General features: G+C 35.9%; 1 protein-coding gene across 6 annotated transcripts in view; it reads left to right on the forward strand.

The window, feature by feature from the left end:
- The window catches only part of RPRD2 (regulation of nuclear pre-mRNA domain containing 2), an 83,779-nt gene that overhangs the window by 15,428 nt on the left and 48,884 nt on the right, over positions 1-19,467 (forward strand). For all 6 annotated transcript variants that reach the window (XM_074263380.1, XM_074263377.1, XM_074263376.1 and 3 more), the window contains exon 2: positions 14,197-14,326. In XM_074263380.1, the coding sequence (XP_074119481.1) occupies positions 14,197-14,326 (130 nt within the window). The remainder of the gene's footprint in view (positions 1-14,196; positions 14,327-19,467) is intronic.

Raw genomic sequence — 19,467 nt, forward strand, 5'->3', positions numbered from 1 at the left:
TTCCTTGGAACACAGGCCCAAGAGAGACACTGCTAGATCAAAGGGTATACCTTTAACTCTTAACACAATAGACTCCAAAATACACTTCACATTTTTCTTTCTCTGCTCAAACTAGTTTTGTATACCACTCCCTCCTCTCTTCTTAGTCAACAATTGTACTTTGTAGTTATCCATCATGAATCTTCCTAATTTTCATACCTAAAATTGCTTCATCCCATCTATCCCAATTTTAATCCTATATCTTTCTCACTATCAGGCTCTTCTTCCTCCCACCAAACTTTTTACCTGTTTGATAATCAACAAGCATATAATAGCAACCAGCTTATGCCAGGCGCTGTTGTTGCTGGGGTTAAAGAGACAAAACCTGATAGCTCTGCCTTCCAGGAATTTGGATTCTGCTAGGGAGATACCATGCTCAAAGATAAAAATTTACAAGACATATACTAAATAAATTCACAATGCTGATGAGAGGCACTGACAACTTAGAGAATCAGGATAAGCCTCTTGAAGTCACTTGAACTAAAACTTAAATGGAATAAGGATTCTAAGAGGCACTTCTAGAGAGAGAGCATTTCAGGCATAGGGGACACCATATACAAAGGAATAGAGCAGAGAAGATGGAGTGTCATATATGGCAATGTGGCCAGGAATACCAAGTAGCTGACCTGAAAAGATAGACTGGAGCCTTAATGTGATGGACTTCAAAGGCTCCATCAGACAATTTTGTCTTCTATCCTGGAGAAAGTAAGGAGCCACTTAAGTTTTTGAGCTGGGAAGCTACATACATGGTCATCACGTTAGAATATCATTTTGGCATCTTTGGATGGGTCATAGCCAGGGAGAAACTGGATACAAATTAGGAGGCTTTTAAGTAAGAGTGAATGAAAGACTATATTTGGGTGATTGTGGTATTGATGAAGAAAATCAGTCATTAAAGTACCTACTACTACAGTGCCAGGCCCTGTGTTTAGTACTAGAAAAAAGAATCTAAAGATAATCTAGTCCTTAAGGAGGTCACATTGTAATGGGGGAGATAAGCAAATATATACAAATAAGCTATATTCAGGGGTAAATAAGACATAGTATTAACACAGGGATAGTACTAAAAATAAGAGAAAGAGGTAAATTTGAGAAGGAGCATTCAGACATGGCACTAGCCATTGAAAATTCCCAGAACAGAAATATGTCCTATTTATGAAAGAGCAATACCAGAGTCACTTGAATCCAAGAGTTCATAGCATGGAATAAGGTATGAGAAGACTGGAAAGATAGGAAAGCATAGAATTTAATGGAGAGTTTTGAACACCAAACAGAAGATTAAGGGGCTGATGTGGTCACCACTTTGTTTTAAGAAAAACAGTTTAGTGACTGAATAGGGAATAGATTGGAGTGAGGAAAACTGGTAGACCCACCTCCAGGCTATTGAAGTGAGCCAGGCATGAAGAGCCTACACCAAAGCCTTGGCAGTGTCAAAGGAGAGTCGTATTGAAAAGATGTTCTGAAGGTGAAATTAACAGGCCTTGGCAACAGCTTGTGTATTTGAGTGGGTGAGAAAGAGTTAGGAGTCCAGAATGACTCTTAGGATGTAAGACTAAGAATAGGTAGAAGAGTAGCAGAGTTTAGGGGAAGAGATACTGAGTTCCATTTTGGACATGTTGAATTTAAGATGGACATCTGGTTCAAGATTTCTGAAACAATGAGAGATGTGTCATTAAAGGTCAAAAGAGAGGTTCCTTTCAAAAGTTGAATTGTAGATGGCCTCTTCTAAAATTTTACCACAAAGGTCTGAAAAGATTAAGACCATAGTTACCGTGTTTCCCCGATAATAAGACACTGTCTTATTATTTTTTTGGGACTAAAAAACACCAGAGGGCTTATTTTCAGGGGAGGGCTTATTTTATCCTCCATCATGCCCCTTTTATCCTCCATCATGCCCATTTTAGCCTCCATCATGCCCCTTTTATCCTCCATCATGCCCATTTTAGCCTCCATCATGCCCCTTTTAGCCTCCATCATGCCCCCTGAGTGCTTATTTTATTCTCCATCGCTTACTGAACTTACCGAGTTTTTAGATGGTCCTGTCTCAGCTCTACTCCGCGGCGCTGCTCTCAGTAGCGCCAGCAAGCAAATCACCAGGGAAGAAGAGGATGACGCGCTCACTGCTGCAGCTCTGATTGGATGCAGCTCTGAGCGCGACGTGCGTTTCACCCGGGAGGGGAGGGCGGCGCTGCTTACTGAAGGTACCGCTACGCAGCATATAGCGCAGGGGATCACCATGATGACCGTTTTCATAGTAAGTTCGATAGGGCTTATTTTCGGGGGAGGGCTTATTTTAGCGGAATATTAAAGAGTATGTGGGTGTCTTATTTTCAGGATAGGTCTTATTATCGGGGAAACACGGTATCAGGAGTGAAAGGATAAAATGAAGATTTTTTTTTCCAGGCTGGGGGAAACATAAGCATGGTTTTAGACATTAGATAAGGAAATACTGAAAAGAATTAATACAGTGGGGGTGACAGGGCAGTTTGGAGACAAAGAATGGGATTGCTTGAGCAAGTAGAAGGGTTAGATTTGGGTGGGACCTTGGGAAATTTGAGGAGAGATGAAAAGGTTTGTAAGAGTCATTGTAAGAGAATGGAATGAGTTGATAAGGCAGGTATAGAAAGATTGCCTTGTTGAAATTCTGTAACAGTTATTATACAATGTTGATGAAATGGAATGGTGAGATATTGAAGAAATACAAAGAAAGGCAAAACACTATCCCTGCTCTCAAGGAGCTCTTTGTTGTTTGTCCTTCTTTTCAAAGAAGACCATGACATCAGGAAGGGGATGCCATGACATGCAAGTGAATTGGATTTAAGTGAAGGAGACTGTTCAAAGTCAGTTGCTCACTTTCCCCTCCAGAGCTATCTGGGTCCAGTGCCCAGATGTAGATCAGGATGACTAGAGATGCAATGGGAGACTTAAGCTGAGGTCTTCAACAAGGCTGTCGGATTGAGGCTGCCCATTCATTGATTAAGGCTAGATAGCAATTCAGGCAAAAATACCTCCTCCCTCACCTAGTCAAAAAAAAATAAAAATCTCCTAGATTTTATTTAGGGGCTCATAGCCTAACAAGGGGATACAAGATGAATGGAATGAGTCTGAGGGAAGGGATTGAGGTTTGGGAGTGGGAAAAGTAGGGACCTACATTCAGAAGATTTAACTTTTATCTTCCTTCATTAAATTTTTGAGCTTCCTGAGGGGGAGCTTATACCTTTCTTTGAATCCCTGGCACTTAGCACATTGCTTGGCTAGATTAAGGCACTTAATAAATGTTTGTTGACTTTGCCTCTTTTCCTAGATGAAGCCATTGGAATGAATGAATGAGGGGAATAAGGGAAGATATGGTCTGACTTGAATTTCAGGAAAATCAATTTGATTACTGATTAGAAGATGAATTAGAATAGTGATAATCATACTTTGATCATCCTACTCTAAGCAGTCATCAGGTTGACAAATTAATCTAATGGCATTTATTGAACATCTGCTATATGTACACATTTACAGTTGAAATTGCTCTTCCCAAAGTTAGTAATGACTTCTTAAATGACCAAATCCACTGACCCAGTGTCTGAGTTATTCTCCCTGTTCTCTTCCATTCTTAGAATCCCTGTTTTCCTTTAAGACTCAGCTCAAATTCTCCCTTCTGAGGGAGGCCTTTTCTTCCAGTTCCTCCCACCTGCTTGTACTTTCCCTCTCTCATCTATTCTTGTATGTGCCTATTTACATATTTTCTTTCTCATTAGTATGTTACTACTTTGAGGACAGGAACTGTCTTTAGTGGCAGGTCAGAATTGACTAATAGACTTTAATTCCTGGATTAATCATTGCTACATTGATACAAATATTTAAAAAAAAAATACCCCTCTGATCTCACAGAACTTGTCATCTAAGGGGTAGAAATATGTACACTTGGGCATAAGGACCCATGATTTAATGGTAAGGAGACAAGCTCCACTTTGTCTGCAATTGAGTTGCTCAGAGCCTAGATTATTAAATGGTGGTTTGTGACTCCACATGGGATCTTGTAACTGAATATGGATGCCACAAAATTGATTTGTTAGTAATAAATATTTGATTTGTATGATTATTTTATATATTTATATATCTGGGATCACGTAAAAATTTTTTGGGCAAAAAAGGATGATAAGTGGGAAAAGTTTAAGAAGCCTTGAGCTAGGGCACTGAAGGGTAGTCACACACATAGGTGGCAGAGGTAGGGCTAGAACTCAGGTCTCTTTTTCCTGGCTTTGATACCAGTTTTCTTCTCTGCATTCAAGAGAAATACATAGTCATTAGGGAGAGAGGTCCTAGCAGGAGGAGAGGTTCAGGAAATTCTTTATGTTCCTGCTGGTCCTTTAACCCAGTATTGAACTGAACTGGTGGAAGATGAATTAGGAAAAGATGAAAACAGCTATGGGGACATGAATTAAAAGGTATAAGTGAGAGGTGAGGAAGGCCTCCCTGGGGGGGGAAGGGGGACAAATATGGCTGTGTGAAAGTAGAAAGGGGACTCTGCATGCCAGAGAGAATGGACACAAGTCTTTGTTTGGATTGGGGGGTGGGGGAAAAGAAAAGGAGGATGATTAAAGTTGCTTGTATGAGTGGTTAGAAGAATATTGAGGTCTTCGAAGTACTGGGATGGATCTGTGATCTCATCAAGGATCAGATCACAGCTGGTAGGAAGGGTGAAGGAATTCTTTACTTTCTCTTGATGTTTCTTGGATTCCAGTGAAACATGAACTTTGTCCATTCATTCCTCATACCGACTACTTGAAAAAAAGCCTGTCTTTTTTTTGCTCTTAAATTTCTTTGATGACATATTTTATTCCACTTCTTGGTAATTCCATGTTCATATTGTGTTGCAACCTACTGGAAACACATCAATCAGTTAATTTTTATTAAGCACATACTATTATTTTGATTGGGCGGCAAATATGGATGTATAGTAAACCTTCATAGGAGAAGTTGTGTGAGGTACTAGAGGATGAGCTTGGAAGCAGTGGTAGACAGCAAAGAATATTCCAATGCCCTTACCTTGACCAGTGAATTAGGTCCTAACTGTTAGGAGAATGAGTAAAAGTTCATCTACTGCTGGAAAAGGTAGGAAAGCCAGGACTCAGAGAGAGCCAAAGAATGAAATGAGTAGAGGAAAAGATTTTAGATGTGAGCAAGTTTATCTTTAAAGAAATAGTTCTAAGCTCCATGGTTTATATGTCCGTTTGAATAGTTAGGCCACTCTTAGAGTTGATAGAAAAAGCATAAATAAGAACATTAGAAAGAACTCATCTATTGAAGAAGGTCTTCTCAGCCCTTACTTGATAGATCTCTCCTATATTAGTTTGAATATCTTTGATTATGTCTCCCTGTTCTATTCTTCACTTGCTGTTAATGATCATAGAGAGTTTTGAACAAGCACTATGAACAAGGCCATTTCTATTGTTATATATTTCAAGAAATCTTACATAATTTTTATGTATACACAAGAGACATCTTATTGGAAGAGATCCCTTAATTTTGCTCCAATAAATCCATTCTTTTTGTTTTCAGTAAGCACAGGAGATCTTGATTGTCTCTTACTTTGGGTCACTTGTGTATGGCAAAGATGCGGGTTCCTTAACAGTATCAGTTAGGAAGATCTTCTAATATTCTCATCCTATATACACTTCATGTTTTTGTTTTTAAAAAAAATTTTTTTTACATGAATGGAAAGATAGTCGTAGTTTTAGTTATTGATATGAGAAGATCTCAGGCACCTTTATTTTTTATAATAGGAAAACCCAAGATTTTTTCTATGCCTTTGCTTTCTTCTCCCTCAGATGTTTTGAGATTCAATCCTCAACACCCTCAAAATTGTCATCTCCAGCATAAGACTTCCTCTGTGTAACCTTACCCTGATATATCCAATTTCTCCTATCTTTTTTTTTTTTTTTCCTTCAATACCATTTCCACTTATTTTGTAAGTGCTTCTGGGCCTATATTGATAGAATCCAAATGTAGCGATTCTGATGGTCTTAATGATGAAAAGACTTTGTTTTTAAAATCTTTTTTCAATATTTTCTGTCATTCTATTATTGTCTTCTTTCCAATTTCATCTTTTATGCCCTCTAAATGACTCTACCTAATTGAGTCTTGCCACAGTGACTTGAAACTGCTCACTATTTCTTTCCACTTCTCACTGTTTTGCGTCAGTATTGTTCATAATCTTCTACCACCCTTCTCCATTGGAAGATTGTGTCTACTTCCCAAGGACTAATCTAGCTCAGTACATAGAAACTCTTTACCAGTCACTTGGTAAATTCTTTAGCCATGGCAACTCATAAAACAAAGAAAAAAATACAAAATGGCCTCATTCCTAGATCAGAGGCATTTGCATCTGCAATGCTAGTATCAGAAAAGGAACAAGAAGATAGTAAGATTCGTGCAGTTTTAGGACCTTCCATAAACATATTAACCTTGCAGTTTGTACTCCAAATGTGAAATTTTGTGTGTGAAGTGATTTGAGTAAACATATCGTGGCAATAATTGAATCATATCAATGTTGATATTTTCCTTACAAAGTAAGAAGTTAGAAGACTATTTCAGCTCCTTGGAAAGATAGTTTATTAAGGCTTTCCTTGGAGAAGCAAATGAAAGAGTTGGTAGTTTTATCTTATATTTCAAAAAACAAGAAGCATCATTTCATGAGACATTTGGTTATTTCCAATTAGACATAAGTATTTGGAGAATAAAAAAAAATGACCATAAGAATGATTGTTGATTATGAACCAACATGTGTTGGCAGAATAAAAAGTAGAAAAATTTTATTCAGAATTTTATTAAACCAAATTAAATAGCAGCTAACATTTACATAGCAATGTAATTTATGCTTATATTATTTCACTTGATCCTTGCAAATAATCCTATAAATTAAGTGATATTATAATCCCTATTTTTCAGGTGAGGAAGCTGAGGCTAAGACAACAGTGATTTACCCAGGGTCACATTGATAGTGAATTTTAATTCATTTCCTTCCAAATACACATGTATCACTCACTTCACCATACAATGTAAAGGTCTAGAACTGAGCAGATGCACTTAACTCAAAATAACCTAGCACTTGAGGCTAATTACCAATTGGACAATTCTCTATTAACATGCTTAGAGGATGACCCTACTCAATTCTGTGCTGGCTGGATCTCTGGGTGTGGACAGAGATGGTAAGGAAGATCAGGGGGTGGAGTAGGACAAGCAGGATCATTTTTTGGCAGTGGAGATTCCTATAATTAATCCCCTGACTGCAACCTCCAAAGACCAAGAATAAAGACTTTTGCTTATCCTGACTTTGGCTGATTCTATGATATCCACGGTACTAAATCGGTCACTACAATACTACACTCCCCTTCAGTCAACATTTTGGTATAACTTAATCATGAGGGGCAGCTAGGTGGCACAGTGGATAGAGCACCAGCCTTGAATTCAGGAGGACTGGAGTTCAAATCTGGTCTCAGACACTTAACACTTCCTAGCTGTGTGATCCTGAGCAAGTCACTTAACCCCAGCAGGGAGGTGGGAGTGGGGGACAGGGGACGGACAATGACGACTTAATCATGAGAGACAAGTCAAAAGTTTAAGAGCTCATCATTTTGCTGAACAATCAGTACTTTTGTGGGGAACTAGCGATGCAGAGTGAGACATACTTTTTCTGACATAACCAAGTTGTAATTGTATTTTTTTTTTAACCTATTTTTAGAAAGAAAGGTGTTTACATGTGCAGAAATGTTTGTGGCAGCCCTTTTTGTAGTGGCTAGAAACTGGAAACTGAATGTGTGAATGTAGAGAGGGGACTCTGCATGCCAGAGAGAATGGACACAAGTCTTTGCTTGGATGTGGGGGATGGGGGAAAAGAAAAGAAGGATGATTGAAGTTGCTTGTATGAGTGGTTAGAAGAATATTGAGGTCTTAGAAGTACTGATCTCAGAATTGAATGGATGCCCATCAATTGGAGAATGGCTGAATAAATTATGATATTTGAATGTTATGGAATATTAGTGTTCTGTAAGAAACAACCAGTAGGATGATTTCAGAGAGGCCTGGAGAGACTTACATGAACTAATGCTGAGGGAAGTGAGCAGAACCAGAAGTTCATTATACACAGCAACAAGAAGACTATACAACAATCAATTCTGATGGACATGGCTCTCTTCAACAATGAGATGATTCAAACTAGTTCCAATTGTTCAGTAATGAACAATTATTCCAGTTCAGTAATAAAGAGAGCCATCTACACCCAAAGAGAGGACTATGGGAAATGAGTATAGACCACAATATAGCATGTTATTGTTTGCATTTTTTGTTTTCCTTCTCAGGCTTTTTTCTTTCTAGATCTGATTTTTCTTGAGCAACAAGATAATTATATAAATTTGTATGCATATATTGGATTTAACATATATTTTAACATGTATTGGACTATGTGTCATTTAGGGGAGGGGATGGAGGAAAGGAGGGAAAATTTTGGAACAGAAGTTTTGCAAGGGTCAGTGTTGAAAAATTACCCCTGCATATGTTTTGTAAATAAACATCTATAATAATAAATTTTTTTAAAAGAAATATTTTAAAACTTAAGGAAAAAAAGAAGAAAGAAAGGTGCTTAGTTTAGTTATGGGCATGGGTAGTAATCAGTAATCAAAGTGCCAAAAGAAAAGGGGGGGAGGATTATTGGATTTTTAAAATTATTATTAAAGTTAATATTTTCATTATTATTAAAGCTTTTTATTTTCAAAACCTATGCATGGATAATTTTTCAACATTGACCATTGCAAAACCTTACATTCCAAATTTCCCCTTACTCCTAGATGGCAAGTAATCCAATATATGTTAAATGTGATAAAAAAAAATATATATGTTATGCAATTTCTAGCTATATGAAAAGATGCTGCAAGTCATTATTAATCAGAAAAATGCAAATTAAGACAACTCTGAGATATCACCACATACCTCAGATTGGCAAGAATGACAGGAAAAGATAATGCTAAATGTTGGAATGATGTGGGAAAACTGGAACACTGATACATTATTGGTGGAATTGTGAATACGTCCAGCTATTGTGGAGAGCAATTTGGAACTATGCTCAAAATTATCAAACTGTGCATACCCTTTGATTTAGCAGTGTTACTACTGGGCTTATATTCCAAAGACCTGTATATGCAAGAATGTTTGTGGCAGCCCTCTATGTAGTGGCCAGAAACTGGAAACTGAGTGAATTGCCATCAATTGGAGAATGGCTGAATAAATTGTGGTATATGAATGTTGTGGAATATTATTGTTCTGTAAGAAATGACCAGCAGAATGATTTCAGAAAGGCCTGGAGAGACTGACATGAACTGATGCTGAGTGAAATAAGCAGGACCAGGAAATCTTTATATACGTCAACAACAATACTATGTGATCAATTCTGATGGACGTGGCCATATTCAACAATGAGATGAACCAAATCAGTTCCAGTAGAGCAGTAATGAACGGAACCAGCTACACCCAGCAAAAGAACTCTGGGAGATAATTATGAACCACTACAGAGAATTCCCAATACCCCTATTTTTGTCCGCCTGCATTTTTTATTTCCTTCACAGGCTGATTGTACACTATTTCAAAATCCAATTCTTTTTGTACAGCAAAGTAACTGTTTGGATATGTATACATATATTATATTTAATTTATACTTTAAATATGTAACATGTATTGGTCAACCAGCCATCTGGGGGAGGGGGGTGGGGGGAAAGAGGGGAAAAATTGGAACAAAAGGCTTGGCAATTGTCAATGCTGTAAAATTGCCCATGCATATATCTTGTAAATAAAAAGCTATAATTAAAAAAAAAAAAAGAAATTCCTTAAAATTTAAAAACAAACAAAAAAAACCCAATGAGATGAACCACATCAGTTCCATTTGTTCAATAATGAAGAGAACCAGCTACATCCAGTGAAAGAACTCTGGGAAATGAGTGTTAACCACTACATAGCATTTCCACTCCCTTTGTTTTTGTCCGCTTGCATTTTTTATTTTCTTCTCAGGTTAATTTTACCTTATCTCTAAGTCCGATTTGTCTTGTGCAGCAAAATAATTATATGGATATGTATACATATATTGTATTTCACATAAACTTTAACATATTTAACATGTATTGGTCTACCTGCCATCCAGGGGAAGGAGGGGAAAAGTTGGAACAGAAGATTTTTCAAGGGTCAATGCTGAAAAATTACTCATGCATATGTTTTGTAAATAAAATGCTTTAATTTTTAAAAAAGGAAAGAAAAATTAAAATAAAAATATGTGCTAAATCTAATATATATACACACATACATAGTTATACAATTATCTTGTTGCACAAGAAAAGTCAGATCAAAAAGGAAAAAAGAAAGAGAAAGAAAACAAAATGCAAACAAACAATACCAAAAAGAGTGAAAATACTATCCACGTTCAGTTTCCACTGTTCTCACTATGAGTGTAGATGGCTCTCTTCATCACCAGGTTATTGGAACTGAGGGAGGATTATTAATGAAACATTTGTAGTATATACAGAAAAGAGCAGAAAGAAGTTCTAAAAGAGATAAGTAACTGGACTGTATTGGAATTACAGTTCTAATTAACAATTTACAGTTTGTTTTTTTTAAAATGTGATTTCATATGTAATTCTCTTTTTCATAATTTATCAGCAGCTCTGAGTTACTAATTTTGTTTTTGAAAAAATTAATCTGGGGTTGCTGGGAGAAGAGGAAATGGTATTGACAAATGAGCTATGTTTACATTTAAAGATCTTCCCAGACAGTGCTGAAGTGAAAAGTTAATTGGTTAATTGTTCTATGGTTTGCTTCTTTGTAAAAAGTGTTTGGGGATGCAGGGAATAAAGATAATAAAGTTGCCACGCCTGAGACCACTGCAAAATGAGGTGAAGAGATGAGTATTATTTCCAAATAGTTGTACAGAAGTGAGACTTCCTATACTATGGATGGGGATGGCATTAGGCCAAAGGCTCTGTCTCTGTATGGAAAGATCTAACCTGGATTCAGTAATACTTTTGTTGATATATCATGACTGAATTTCCCTAGAGATTGGTTTAACTTCCCATGCCCCAAACAACTCTCTAAGACCCTTAAGTTATAAAACATTTATAGAGGCATATAGAGTTACCTTATTAAACGTTTCCTATACATATAAAATCACAGATCCTATCCTCTTTATTAAGGGAGGGGGCAACACAGATAAGTTGAGAGGGAGTATAGTATATTGGCGAGGACTAAATAGTGAAGGTTTTTTGCCAACTATTTGCAAGTGGAGAAATCTACAGAGAGTTTTTAGTGGGAGAATTAAGAAATCAAAATATTTTTGTAAAAAGTTTAGTCTGGCAGCACTATGTTTGATGACTTGGAAAGGGCAGAAAGAGATCCTAGGATAGATGGAAATTAGGTAGACCATAAGATTATAAGAGTGGTGAGGACAGGAATAGAAAGAAAAAGAGATAAGAGATGTAAAGAAAAAATGATAGATATTTGATAAAAAAATTAATCTTTCTGAAGTTGAGTGACCAGAAGATTACCTATTATCCCTTAGTCATAAAATGGAGAGACTTTTAGGGAGAGGGAGCTTAAAAATATTTTGACCTTTTTCAGTGAAAGTTACCCTTGAAAACATGACTTGTTCAAGTCTTTTTGCTTTGAGATTCAGAGTGACTACAGATAAACACCAAAGATAAATGAAGACCTTGACAAGCATGACAGATAGATACATAGAAAGAAAAGATCCATGCTTAAACTATGTGCTAAGCACTGAGGCTAAGTACCATCGAGCTTAATTCCTGTCCTCAAGAGCTTATATTCAGAAGGGTTAGTTACAATGTAAAAAAGTAAGCTTGAAAGGGAATGAGGGATGCCCATCTGTATGCTAGTGACAGGCAAAGTAAAGCAGTGGCTCATTTCTTGCCAGTCAGACTGGTTTCTAAAGTTTGAATGAGGTAAGGGTGTAAATAATATCTAGGGTTCAGGAGGCATAGTTCGAAAGAAGAAACAACATATATTTACTTGGAATTTATCAACTAATAATTAACTTATAGATTTTTTTTTATTTTTGTCTTATATTTCTTATGTCTTGCACAGTTAGTGCCTCATTGAATTAAATAACTTTAAAAAAACTGATAATTTATCAAATTTGTATCATCAAAATTCAGTAAAATGTGATCATCCAAGTAATTAATACAAATTCTGAATGTAGCAAAATTTAGAAACACAACCCAGGGCCATTATTTCTTAAAGCAACACACCATATTGACAAATCTTCCATAGTAATACATGTGATTTTCTGAACTTTAATACCTCTATTCCCCTGTGCAAAATCTTTGCCCTAAAAAGAATAGATCGGAAACTTCCTGCTGCTTACCTCAGCAGGGGTCACCTGCTTTCTTACCTTCTCCTGGTCTTGGACATCTCGAGCTCCAATTATCTCAATCAGCTACCTCTTTAGAGGTTCCCCCACAGAACACCTGAGTCACTCAAGTATGCCACAACAGGTCTTTATTCTATCACTTTTATACAAAGCGTTCCCTGACATTCCCTCTAGCTTTCACTCTGGAGTTCCCCTTCCTTTCCCTCAAAGTCCCTCCCCCCAGCCTTCTGTAACCCCCTTTTTATACTCCCCAGATCACATGACTGAGAGTGCACAAGTTAAAGCATGATCAGCAAGAGTGAGGAGGCTTTTCCTCGTTAATGAGGTTTACTTCTATGCCCTGTTTATCAGGCTCTGGCAGAATAAGCCTCCGAGTGCCTCTTATACTCTGCCCTTGATATCTGCCCCTTACTCTAATAATAGATCATTAATTTTTCATCCTCCCCTTCCTTGTTTTCCTTCAGAAAGAACTTCTCCATTTTAATAACATGTTTCTAAATTATCTTTGCTCTCCAGATATTATTAGAATATGGTTCTCATTCCTTTGCATTTTTAAATTACTACCTATTTTTCATGTTCAAATACCAATTCTACTTTGAAGCTTTCCTGATCACTCTAGGAATGGTTATTCTTTCCTTTTAGTTCCTATAATATTTACATCATTATTACTTGCAAATTAGAATTGGAATAGATCTTAGGTCATCTTGTCCTAAGTCCTTTCATTTCACAGGTGAATAAATTTGAGGTTAATTTGCTAGTCCAGAGGTTAGACCTAGACCTGCACTCCTTGGTCCCACTTTGTCCTTTTTTTCCCATTAATATGTAGATAGATAGATAGATAGATAGATAGATACCACCACTATCTATTCTTTTGGTAATAACTTGCCTTATATTTTTTAGTTGATCTTTTAAATATGGATACATCTCATTTTCTCTACTTGCTTTTAAATTTTCTGAGGACACCAGTTGTTGTCATCATCATTAGGGAAGGGGGGGGTTGGAAGAATGGATTTATATTTGTAATTTCATCTGTGAAGGAAATTCCAATGAAAATTATTATTGAGGACAAGTGATTTGCCCAGAGTCCCATAGTTAGCAGCTAAGTTTTGTACTTTTTTGGATCCTCTTCTCTCCCCCATCATATCAGGAGCTAGGTCAGATTGCTGTACCCAACAAGAGTTGCTGACCAAAGTATCATGAGCTACATGTGTTTTGTTCAGCTATTTACTTTTCTGTATTAAAGTTTTACTATTAGGTCATTAAAGCTTTAGTACTGGATTAGACATTATGATTATTCCTTTCAGGTAGATCTTAAATCACCATGATGAATCTTGCTGACAAAAAGCCGGTATCCTTTGAATTTTCTCAATTATTTTACCACCTAAATAAAATAATCAGCTATAAGATATTTCACCTGCTGTATTCACTAGTGACAGCTTAAAGTTACCTTAAAATACTCAGATATTAATTGTTGACTTTTATATTACATTTCTTTTGTAAATTATAGGTTTAATTTACTTGAGAAGATAAAGGGTCAAATATAATAACCCTTCAGAATTTCTCTAGAAAACAGTTTATTCAGATGTTTGAATATCAAAGTACTTCTCTTTTTGGTCTTACTGTCATCAAATCAACCTGACAAAATAGAAAATAGGCATACCTAGAATGCAATTGAGAATAATGTGTGCAACAATATCCCATACAAGTACTAATTTTTTTAAAAAATCTTTATTCATTTCTAGCTGCCTTTCCACACCGACTGAATCTCTTTTACCTGGCCAATGATGTCATACAGAATTGTAAACGGAAAAATGCAATCATATTCCGAGAATCATTTGCTGAAGTGCTTCCTGAAGCTGCCTCTCTGGTGAAGTAAGTATTCTTTTGAGTTTTTAAAATTGTATTTTAATTTTTTTCTGCAACTGACAAGAATCTGTTTGAATGATCTTTTTCCTTTATATTTTATAATTGACTTAGAATTTTTTTAAATTTGCGCCACTTATTTCGTTGTCTACTTGTATATATTTTTTTAAATTTTATTTTGTTTTTTATTAATTTTTATAATTATAACATTTTCTTTGACAGTACATATGCATAGATAATTTTTTTTTTTTTAACAACATTATCCCTTGTACTCCCTTCTGTTCCGAGTTTTTCCCCTCCTTCCCACCACCCCCTCCCCTAGATGGCAGGCATTCCCATACATATTAAATATCTTATAGTATATCCTAGGTACAATATATATGTGCAGAACTGAATTTTGTTGTTGTTGTTGTTGTTGCAAAGGAAGGATTGTATTCAGAAGCTAAAAATAATGTGGGAAGAAAAACAAAACAAAAAACAATGCTCACAGTTTACACTCATTTCCCAGTGTTCCTTTTCTGGGTGTAGCTGATTCTGTCCATCATTGATCAATTGGAATTGGATTAGCTCTTCTCTATGTTGAAGATATCCACTTCCATCAGAATCCATCCTCATACAGTATCATTGTTGAAGTGTATAATGATCTCCTAGTTCTGCTCGTTTCACTCAGCTTCAGTTGATGTAAGTCTCTCCAAGCCTCTCTGTATTCCTCCTGTTGGTCATTTCTTACAGAACAATAATATTCCATAACATTCATATACCATAATTTACCCAACCATTCTCCAATTGATGGGCATCCATTCATTTTCCAGTTTCTAGCCACTATGAAAAGGCTGCCACAAACATTCTTGCACATACAAGTCCCTTTCTCTTCTTTAGTATTTCCTTGGGATATAAGCCCAGTAGTAGCACTGCTGGGTCAAAGGGTATGCACATTTTGATAACTTTTTGGCCATAATTCCAGATTGCTCTCCAGAATGGTTGGATTGTTTCACAACTCCACCAACAATGCATCAGTGTCCCAGTTTTCCCACAGCCCCTCCAACATTCATCATTATTTGTTCCTGTCATCTTAGCCAATCTGACAGCTGTGTAATGATATCTCAGAGTTGTCTTAATTTGCATTTCTCTGATCAATAGTGATTTGGAACACTCTTTCATATGAGTAGAAATAGTTTCAATTTCATCATCTGAGAATTGTCTGTTCATATCCTTTGACCATTTATCAATTGGAGAATGGCTTGATTTCTTATAAAGTCAATTCTCTGTATATTTTGGAGATGAGGCCTTTATCAGAACCTTTAACTGTAAAAATGTTTTCCCAATGTGTTACTTCCCTTCTAATCTTGTTTGCATTAGTTTTGTTTGTGCAGAAACTTTTTAATTTGGTGTAATCAAAATTTTCTATTTTGTGATCAATAATGGTCTCTAGTTCTCCCTTGGACACAAAGTCCTTCCTCCTCCACAAGTCCGAGAGGTAAACCATCCCATGTTCCTCCAATTTATTTATGATTTCGTTCTTTATGCCTAAATCTTGGACCCATTTTGATCTTATCTTAGTATGTGGTGTTAAATGTGGGTGTATATTTCTTTATAATTGTCATGTGCATAGAATAATATTTTTCTTACTTTAGTGGATCCTTTTTTGATAGGATTGTTAATAGTAAATGAGGAAAATTCTGGGAATGTCACCGACCTAGATTGTAACAAAATTTCTGACAAAAGTATTTCTTGTCCTTGTGGAAAGATTGAGATTAGACAATAAAGCAAGTAGATAGAAGCAAGAAGATTAGTTAAAAGACTAAATTTGTCAACTAATTTTCAGGATGTCTCAGCCCTGGAAAGACTCAAGAATGACTATAAAATTTTAAGAGTTATGTTTAGGGAGGAATCCTACTTCAGTAGAGTTTAACAGAGAATTATTGTATAGATTTAGAGCAATATGCTGATGATAATCTTTGCTTCATGATATAAAAACCGGACAACTGACAAACACACCTCTGCTATTGCAAAGGTAAAGCCCTTGTTTCTCATTTTCCTGATTAACCCCTTATGATTGCTTGCTCTCAATGTTTATTTTGCCTCATTTCACCTGCTAACAGGTGGGAAGAGTGCTAAGGGCACCAAGGCAGGCCCACTTCCTCATTGCCCTTAAGTGTCAGGTATGGTTTAATAAATAAATTGAGATCAGTTTGTGAAATTAGAAAAGTATAGGGGGGGGGATATAGGGGAAAAAATAATCAGAAAAGATAAAATAGAGGTTTTATCTATAAATGCTTGTTTTTTCTGTTTGTGTGCATATATGTGCACATACATACATAACACACACATAAGTATGTGCTTATTGGCAGTGGATGTACGAAAATAAATAGAAATTCCAACAGTTGCATAGACATAAACAATCCCAACAATTATATAAATATTAGAGGCTACTCATTTTTGTGACTTTTTACCTTAGTGCAGATGACATGTACAGTCTATACAAGCATTTACTATCATCACCCCTTACCTCACCCTCTGCAAAATAATAAGTCATTTCCCTAGAAATACTGTGTGGCCCAATCTTGGCTTTAAAGGAGCAGTGATCAAGCAACCTTGTTCTCTACAGAGAGAACCACAAATGGCATTTGGGAGATATACTGACAGATAATAATAAGTTTGTTGGTTTGTTCTTATAACTTCATTTTTTTTCTTTTTAAGCAAGGGGGTAATTGGAAGATGACAGTAACATTTAATTTTTTAAGCAAATGTAAATTTTTTTTAATTTAAAAACTACTGGATAAAACAACATTATGCAATACACTTAGTTTTAAGAACTAAATTATGAAAATGAAAGCTATTTCTACTGCAGCCATACTGCCCCCACTTAACAGTTCTTCATACACAATACTTTTAATATGTGTCATTAAATTGGGCTTCCTAATTTTTTTAATCAGCTAAATTTTATATTCAATTGATTTTCTTTTAGTGCTAAAATGTTTTGTGTGTGTGTTTTTTTTGTTTGTTTTGTTTTGTTTTTCATTTTTCAAAAAATATTTAGTTTTAAATCATCCAATTCACCTCTTCACTCCCTGCCATTTTAGGAAAGAAGAAAAACCAAACCCATTACAAACACATATTGGCAAGCTAAGCAAATTGCCACAATGGCAATCTCCCAAAAAAAATTTGATTTCTTCTTCTTTTTTTTTTTTTCCCCCCATTTTGAATCCTTCACTGCTATGCCTTCAATGCTATAGGAGACAGTATGGGTAGCATATTTCATCATTAGTGTTCTGGAATCATAGTTGGTCATTATGTTGATAAGAAATCAGCACATTAGTATTCCACAACATTTATATACCATAACTAGTTAATAATCCATTGTCCAGTTTATGGACACCCCTTCAGATTTCCATTCTTTTTATCTCAAAGAATATAAAGGTTTTTGTTATGTTTTATATATATATGTGTACATATATATATGCTTTTTTATCCCCTTAGAGGGATTAAGTACCTTAATCTAGCATAATTTTCCCTACCTTTCCCTTTTCTCTCTTCCCTTTAGCTTCTCAGCTCCACTCTCCCCTCATTTTCTGTAATGTGGTTCTCTTACTCTCCCTTTCAGTTCTTCAGTTCATCAAGATATAACAACTACTCTTAGAACTTATCTAATTGGACTCCCTCTGTGACTCCTGATGAGAATAGAGTTCAGAGGGGGGAATATATGTATCATCTCCCCACATATGAATGTGAGCATTTTGTCCTTTGTCATTGTTCATTCATATTTACCTTTTCATGTTTCTCTTCACACCTGTGTTTGAACTTCAGAGTTTCTTCATAATTTTGGTCTTTTCATCAGGAATGCTTGGAAATCCTCTGTTTAATTAGAGGGTTCATTTTTTTCCCCTGGAGTATTAAGCTGTTTTGCTGAATAAATTATTTTTGGTTATAAATCCATATATATTTTCTGCCTTCTAGATTATTGCATTCTAAGTTTTGTGCTCTTTTATAGTGAGGGCTTATAATTTGTTTCTGACTGTGGCTTCTTAGTGCTTGGATTCTTTTTTTCTAGATATTTGCTCTATTTTTTCTTTGGTCTGGAAGCCATGGATTTTGGCTGTGATGTTCTTAGGAGTTTTTAGTTTGGGAATTTTGTTCAAGTACATTCCTTTTATTCCTACTTTATTCTCTATTGGGAGGGAGGGGAAGAAGAGTGATTGATTTAAAGCTAGACAGAACCTTAGTGATTTAAGTAGACTTACTAAGAAAATGCTACATTTTTCATCAATTCTTCACATCATTATGTTGTTGGTAGGTTTTTAGTAGAGAACATTTTCCCACAGAGATTATATAATCAAGCATTCTTTCTGTGTATGTCTTTTATTTATTTTCAGTAAATGAATAGTGCATGAATACAAAACTGATAAAGTTTTGTGATAACACCAGCTGTATATTGTTTGTGTGGGAGGTTTTGTTGTTGTTGTTGTTGTTGTTGCTTATTGTTTGTTTTGTGAAACCATTTGGATTAAGTGACTCACCTAGATTTTTTTTTTTTTTTTTTTTTTTTTTTTTTTTTGAGGCTGGGGTTAAGTGACTTGCCCTGGGTCACACAGCTAGGAAGTGTTAAGTGTCTGAGACCAGATTTGAACTGGGGTCCTCCTGAATTCAAGGCTGGTGCTCTATCCACTGCGCCACCTAGCTGCCCCCACTCACCTAGATTCTAAAAGAAGTTAGGGAAACTAAGAGTAGATGAAAGGGCAAAGCATTCTCAAGTTAAGACCAGATATAGATGATTGTTTTAAGTTGCTTCAAGTAGACCAGTGTTGCTGATCATAAAACACATGAATGGAAGTGAAGAAAAGTATTAGTAGACTGAAAAGGAAGATAACAGGCTATGAAGAGCTTTCAGTGCCAACAAAGTAGGAGATATTTGATCCTTGAGGTGATAGGGAACTACTGAAGTTCATTGTGCAGGAAGATGATATGACTAAAACATAAAAGATGAGGACAAAAATGATGCTCTAAGTCAAAGATAGGTCAGCCCTTTCTGGCTGTCTGATTACCTCTCTCCCTCCTCCTTCCCCAAAGTACCAAGGCCACGTTCATTAGTGAATGAATTCGCTACTCAATGCTGTATTAAACAAAATCTTTATTAATTAGGAAAGAATAGG

This window comes from Sminthopsis crassicaudata, chromosome 4 (genome assembly GCF_048593235.1).
Source record: "Sminthopsis crassicaudata isolate SCR6 chromosome 4, ASM4859323v1, whole genome shotgun sequence".
NCBI classification, from domain to species: Eukaryota; Metazoa; Chordata; class Mammalia; order Dasyuromorphia; family Dasyuridae; genus Sminthopsis; species Sminthopsis crassicaudata.